Source organism: Hevea brasiliensis, chromosome 11, assembly GCF_030052815.1.
Source record: "Hevea brasiliensis isolate MT/VB/25A 57/8 chromosome 11, ASM3005281v1, whole genome shotgun sequence".
In the NCBI taxonomy this organism is placed as follows: Eukaryota; Viridiplantae; Streptophyta; class Magnoliopsida; order Malpighiales; family Euphorbiaceae; genus Hevea; species Hevea brasiliensis.
The window spans coordinates 93130376-93137734 of NC_079503.1; the positions used below are offsets into that span (position 1 = coordinate 93130376).

The 7359-nt window shown below is 34.2% G+C and overlaps 1 protein-coding gene across 2 annotated transcripts; it reads left to right on the forward strand.

Annotated features, from left to right (window-relative positions):
• Positions 1 to 1563: 1563 nt before the first annotated feature.
• LOC110664656 (F-box/LRR-repeat protein At3g03360-like) lies at positions 1564 to 6460 on the forward strand. Of its 2 annotated transcripts, XR_009141462.1 has the most exons (3): positions 1564 to 2118; positions 3011 to 3176; positions 5319 to 6460. XR_009141462.1 is itself a non-coding variant. In XM_058130343.1 (2 exons), the coding sequence occupies exon 1, from the start codon at positions 1585 to 1587 to the stop codon at positions 2065 to 2067; it is 483 nt and encodes a 160-aa protein (XP_057986326.1). In that variant the 5' UTR covers positions 1564 to 1584; the 3' UTR covers positions 2068 to 2118; positions 3011 to 3256. The 2 variants fall into 2 exon arrangements, 1 of the variants encoding a protein (XP_057986326.1); XM_058130343.1 differs by lacking the exon at positions 5319 to 6460 and having other exon boundaries at positions 3011 to 3256.
• The last annotated feature ends 899 nt before the right edge of the window (positions 6461 to 7359 follow it).

Consider the following 7359-nt stretch of genomic DNA (forward strand, 5'->3'; position numbering starts at 1 on the left):
GTTGATGATTTATGCATTTGACTGGAAAAATTGTCATCTTCTGCGCAGAGAGTTAAGATAACAATTTCTTTGGCAAAGTCAGTGGAGGTAACATTAGGAAAGTTCTTTGATGAAAATATCATATCAGAACAGTGTTTTCAATTAAGGTTTCTCTAGTTTGGTTATTTCTTGTTTTAGGGCCTGTTTGGTTTAACTGTTGAATACAATCGATACTGTTGGTGATCGATAACTGATAGCTGATGATAGTTGTTTTATGTTAAGTGTTTGGTAAAATTATATTTAACTGTTGCTGTTGATATGTGAAATGACTAATAAGGGTATATATCATATAATTTATTTTATTATTTAAATAAATATAAAATTATAAATTTATTACATTATATTAAATATATAATTATTAAATTAATATATTATATTATTTAAATAAATATATAATTATTAATCTTTTATATTATATCATTTATTTTATTATTGAAATAAGAAAATAATTATTTTTTAAGATAATTAAATAATTTTAAAAATATAAATAAAATAATAAAATAATTATTATTGTTAATAGAAAAATTTATAATTAATTTTAAGTTTTTAGATATAAATAAATATTTTATATTTTATGTTATTAATAAAAAAATATTTTATCAAAATTAAAATTAGTTAATTAAAATGTTAAAATTTAAAATGAAAAAATAAAAATATTAATAATATTAATTTTCTAGTTAAATAAAAAAGGATAATATAGTCAAAATAAAAAATAAAACCAAATCATTTATCACCGATGAGAAATTCTAAAAATAGAGTCGATACAAACTGATGGGTATCATATCGCTTGCCTATCATTTCTATTTTTGAGCTTGCCAAACACTATAGTTCACCTGTTTGGGTGTCTATCAGCTATCAGCTGCACCCAACAGGTAAACCAAACACCCCCTTAGTTTATTCAAAGTTACTAATCTTGTGAGAACCTAAAATACCCGGAGAGAATCTCATCTTGTGAAAGAATTTAACTTACTAATATTCTTATATGATTTATATTTTTTAAAAATAAAAAATTAATTATGAAGCAAAAATGTATTAGATTAGATAGATTTTGGGTACAAAAACTTGCAGGCCTGGCCCATCTTGTTTGCTGCCATTACAAGTTTCCAACTCTAGACTTCCTACGCAAGGGAGGAGGAAGAGAGCTTCAACTCAAAAGGACTCTTTTGTTTTGCAAAGCAGCCAAGACATGGTCGAAGCAAGGAAGAAAGAAGCTAAGAAGAAGAAAACTTCAAGTAACAGAGACTCAAAGAGACTCTACTCTTTTGAAGAAGACCGCATTAGCAGCTTACCTGATGCCCTCCTCTATCACATCCTTTCCTTCTTGCCATCAACCCTACAAGCTATGAGAATTACCGTTTTATCAAAAAGATGGCATCTTCTTTGGACCCATGTTCCAAACATCATTTTCTCACGGCAATACATGCCAGCGTTCTACTACGACGAACAATACTGTGAACAAAGTCGCCAGAGTGGTCGTATTCTTCCTCCAAGGTCAATAAATTCTGTATCCAGTCGTTCCCAGATTTGACTGACTTGGGTCCTCGAATGGATTCGTGGGTCGGATTCGCCGTGGGAAGGGACGTGGAGGATCTCACATTGGATTTTTCCCTCGACAAGTTCAATTACGAGCTTGAATTCCTAGGGATTGTCAATTCGGTTGGTTACTATTTGCCTCAATTCTTGCACCACAATTCTCGGTTGCGTAATTTGAAGACCGGTTGTTGTGAGTTTGTGCCTGATGGGAGAGTCTCATGGTCATCACTCAAGGATCTGAGTATAGGGCATGCTGGTTTGACTGATGAAGTGATGCAAAATGTTCTAGATGGTACTCCTGTGCTTGAAACCTTGAAATTGCTCTCCTGCGTTGGAATTTATAGGCTTGACCTATCTTTGAATTCTCATTTGAAGGAGTTAGTGATACATGGAGTTGTTCTTTCTGATGAAGAGGATGATACTGTGCTTGAAATTTCAGGTCCTCACCTTGAGATTTTGGAAATTTTTGGTTTTGGTGTAAGAAGTGTAAATTGATGAATATGTTATCTTTGATCAGGACTATCTTGGATTTTCAAGGAAAAAAAGGTACTCATGAAACTTGGAAAGATTTCCTAGGCAAGAGTCAAAATATTGTCAAGGAGTGTCTGGAGAATGTCTCTTTAATTTATTTCGATTAGAATCCTTGTGCTCACTATAGTTCCTATTACAATTGATTTGCTCTCTCTCTCTCTCTCTCTCTCTCTCTCTTTAATTTTTTTTTTAAATTTTCTGTTATATGCTAGCGTCTCTCTCTCTCTCTCTAATTTTTTTTTAAAATTTTCTGTTATATGCTAGCGTAATTATAATATCCAATGTTTCTTGTCTGTTCTCTTAATTAGCGGCAGTTTGCGAGTCAAAACTTGAATCATGAAGGGTTTTGGTTTTATTTCACTGGGGCATGAGTGATAGGGTGGTAATGTTTTATTGATTTTCTTTTTCTTTTTAGGATAGGGTAGATCTTTGAATCTATGACCACTGTTTGGAATTATCCTTAGATATACTAATTGAACCAGTCCTAATTACAAGGTTCCATTTTTAATGGTATTATGCTTAGTAGCTCCATTTTTGAAATGTAAAACAATCCGTAGAATAGCAATAATAACTTCAAGGGTGTTCTTGAGTTATCCAGCTCACTTAGTGATAAAGTGGATGTGTTTGATTGATAAATATGATAATTATTAGTTGATCAAAAGACTTGAAAGAGTAAAATTTATTAGTGTAGATCCGGAGTTCATGTGATTAAGTTTGGCCATGATCCATGTTCTTCTTTTCTTGTTGCTTTTAGTTTGTTCTCTGCAAATTGGAAATTTTGGTCATCTCTGCCTTTTCTCTTTATTGACAATAATGCTCTATATTTGACATTGGATTTGTGTTATTTTGTTTGTTTTGTATGTTTCTTTTCCGTGGCGTTTATGAATGGGGATTCTACAACATTGAGGATGATGGATGTTCTGCTGCCTCCATCGTTAAGTTGCAAATGCTTAATTCTTAATGTTGACAGTTTCGGTATCCAGTACCTCCCTGGGATAGCAAGTCTACTTTGCTGTTCACATAACCTACATGAATTGCTTATAAATATGTGCCCTGTCAGATGTCATCAACAGGTATGATCATTAGAATTGTTGTGCACCGCAGAAGCATGTAAACTGTAAAGAAATAAAACAAATATACAAAACACCAATATTTACGTAATCCTATATTGGTAGAAAAAGAAAATCAATAAAACAATATATTTACTCTTAATTAGGGACCAATATACAAAACACCAATATAGGGCTACATCCACGGCCATGACATCTTCCGCTATCAATAATAAATAAATTATCATTACAAGCTCATAGCTATACTACCCATTAATCCAATTACACCCAAGAGAACTCATACTACGTAACTGCTCATAGTAAATATATTAGTTAGTCCCTCTCAGTCTCCTCTAGATATAACCCAATATATTTACTATTACAACACTCACCACAAAGGTTGTTTTCAACTGTATAGGCAAGAGCCCTCTCACCAATGGACAAGCATCCCTTCCTTTTGAATTCTATGTCCTTTCTCTACCTTAGGCTGAAGCCTCTCTCCACTGCAATGGGCAAATGCCCAAATCAGCAGCAATTGGCAAGGCCCCTCTTTACAATGGGTAACAGTTTCACTCTATGAGCTGAAAGCCACTTTTTTAAATGGGCAAAAGCCAAATAACCTTTTCCTTCATTCTCCTATTTATAGTGTTAATTCTCTCAATTCTTATCTAATTAGGAGTCCTACTCAATTTAGGAATAACATTAAAATAAGAGTTCTACTCATTATAGGAAATATTCCTCCATCCTATTGAGGAATTTTTTTCCCACTCAAATTAGAAAAAGATCTCTCTCCAAATTCCATTAGGATTTTGAGTCATAATTCTAACAATCTTCACTTTGACTCAAAATCCATCAGCCATTGCATACCTCAAATTCTTGGATGTCATCAAATCATCAAATTTCCATGCTTGAGCTTAAACCTTTCAAATCATCAATTCTTTAATCTTCATCTTGGGTATAACTTGCTTTATTCTTAAAAAAATCTTCATGTGATCAACTATCTTGGTTTTACATCAAGAGATCCACCTAAATTTTATCTCTTCATCACCTTGAACTTGCATCATTATTATTGCATGTGCAACTTTCCACATATCACAATAGCTCCACTTTAATCAAACTCACCAAGATTATTCCCATGCTCTGATACCAATTTATTGTGCACCGCGGAAGCGTGTAAACTGCAAAAAAACAAAAATAAATACACAAAATACCAATATTTACGTGGTTCACCCTCTCAACATTGGGCTCCATCCACGGGCATGCCATCTTTCACTATCAATAATAAATAAATCATCATTACAAGCTTATAGATATATTACCTATCAACCCAATTACACCCAAGAGAACTCATACTACATAACTGCTCATGGTAAATATATTAGTTAGTCCTTCTCAGTCTCCTTTAGACATAACCCAATATATTTACTATTACAATACTACACCACAAAGGTTGTCTTCAACTATATGGGCAAGAGCCCTCTTATCAATGGACAAAAATTTCTTCCTTTTGAATTCTATGTACTTTCTCTACCTTAGGCCGCAATAGACAAAAGCTCCTCATCAATGGGCAGAGCTAAATCCGCAGCAATTGGCAAGGCCCCTTTCTACAATGGGCGACAATTTCACTCTATGAGCTGAAAGCCACTTTCTTCAATGGGCAAAAGCCAAATAACATTTTCCATTATTTTTTTATTTATAGTGTTAATTCCCTCAATCATCATCTGATTAGGAGTCCTACTCAATTTAGGAATAATACTAAAATAAGAGTTCTACTCATTACAGTAAATATTCCTCCATCTTGTTCAGGAATATTTCTCCCACTCAAATTAGGAAAAGATCTCTCTCCAAATCCTATTAGGATTTTGAGTCATAATTCTAACAAGAATCAAATCTCATATGAAAGTATAAAATTTGAACTTAGTGTGATGTGCCTATCTGAAGTTAAATGGAGAGGCTTTCAGTCAAATGCCCTCATGTGCTTGAAATATTTTTGTCATAATGATTTTCCTTTGAGACTAACAATTAAGTTGAACAGCTATACATCATTTTAGTTATCACCCAAACTCATTCTTCAGTAACTAAATTTTGGAGATGCCTTTAAATTACATGCATTTATTGGTATTTCATTTGAATAGTTTCCTAGCCTAATAAAATCATTCTCTGTAGTTCTATGCTGAGTCAGACTTCACAGACAATGATGATTTTGGGGAGAATTGTTGGACATCACATCAGATAATTTTGAGTCATTTATGGTTGCATCTCAAGACTATCAGGATATCCGGCCTCATGGAAACAAAAAGTCATTTTACACGTGAACATGTTTGGCATTTCTTGGGTTTCTGCTCAAGAATGCCAGTGTGCTGGAGGAGATGATTATATATGGTTCTCGTCATTGTCTTTGTAAAACAGATGTTCTCAATGTGGCCTTAAAATTGATAAGCTTCCCAAGGTGTTCTCCTCGTGCTCTGGTTTTGTTTCCCAACTGATTCGCAAGTCCAGTAAATTTATAGTTCCGTTATGTAAAACAGAAAAAAGAAAAATTCAAAATAACTTGTTTTGAGTGCTTGTATGATTTCAATTAAGTTTAGCAGAACAGGGTATCACTTTTTAATTTCCATTATGTAAGATTTATGTGCGAGCAAATCAGTTGCAGATGTGGAAGTTAAATTAGAGCCCATTGATTGTTTTGTCCATCAGCTTATGGATATACTCAGCCATTGGACAGTGTCGCTCTAGTTCTTGAATTCGCTGCGTGTCTTGCATAAATTGTATGTAGAAGTAGAAGGAATGGATTTTACTTGTATAATTGATCTTGTAGCAGCCTGAACTAGAGGACCAAGTATGTTGAACCAGAGGCTATCTTGTTGGTCGGTTCTACTCGTATTTCCAATGAATCCACTGTAGACATTGAGCATGTAGTGCAGGCTGTAAAGCCTAACAGTATAGTAGTTGCGCTTACTTTAGTTTACTTCTATTTATGAGCTTCTGATTTGTTTATTTATGATCATGTCTATTGGATAGACTCATTTCTGAAATCTTATTTTGTATGGTTAAATATTTGATGGCTACCCTAAAAGCTGCTAATCTTAAATACACTTGTTGTAGAGTCTGTTTACAGAGCTGGGAATAGGTACATTGGTAATGAAGGGAATGCTGCAAAATAGCATTGAATTGTTTGTTCATGTTATATTTTTGTTAATTTTATTTGCTATATATTGACTTTGTATATTGAGCAGATTTGGTTCTCTCATTATTGTAAACTTTACAAACTACTTGTTTGTAAATGATATGTAGTTTGATTTACTCTGTTTTTGTGAGTAATCCTGGATTTTTTTGGCATTAGTGAAGTCTAATATAATTTGATTAATTGAGTCTACTGGAGAAATTTTGTATTTGGGTTATGCTGCAATTGAAGGAATCTGGCATTTGTAGAGCAGAGAGAGAGAGAGAGAGAGAGAGAAACAAGGGAAGGGGGGAGAGACAAAAATGAGAGAGAAAGAGGGAGAGAGAAAACTTGGAGAGAGAGAGAGAGAGAGAGAGAGAAAGAAAGAGAGAGAGAGAGAGATAAAAGGAGACAAAAATGGAGAGAGGGGAAAGGGTAGTATTGGAACAAAATTTGACTTGATTAATTTTACTAATGGAATATGCTCAAAAAATAGATGGAGGGACCAACTAGATGACAGAATCAAATATGGGAGAATAAATACTATATTAAAAAAAAAAAAAAAGATCAAACTTCTGGTCAGTACTTCACAGCATGCCCAGTTTCAAAGAAGTGAAAATGTACAGGCATTTGCACCACCACATTCATCAACATCAAGCTTCAACATGCGACTCCAGGGCCTTTCGTCCTTCAATGTAAATGAGGATTGGTGCTTTTATTCATAGGCGTACATGCCTGCCCCCATCTCCAAACTACAGCTTCAGTGATGATCAATCTCGTTCATTAGGCAAAGCTATCATTGGATGGCCGAAGCTCAAGGCCAGTCCTTAGATGGGGCATCTTTATCAGGAAAAAGGCTGTTGAGAGGAGGGCGCAGCCAATTACCATCTAAGTCAACTCGGGACTGTGGTTTTGGACTTGCCTGGCTGACTGGTTTCATTGAAGGTCCTGCCGTTCTAGGATTATGATCCTTGAATTTTGGGACCTCTCTTGTTGTACAGTTTATTACTGTAGAGTATGCTTTCTTGTTTCTATACTTGGGTA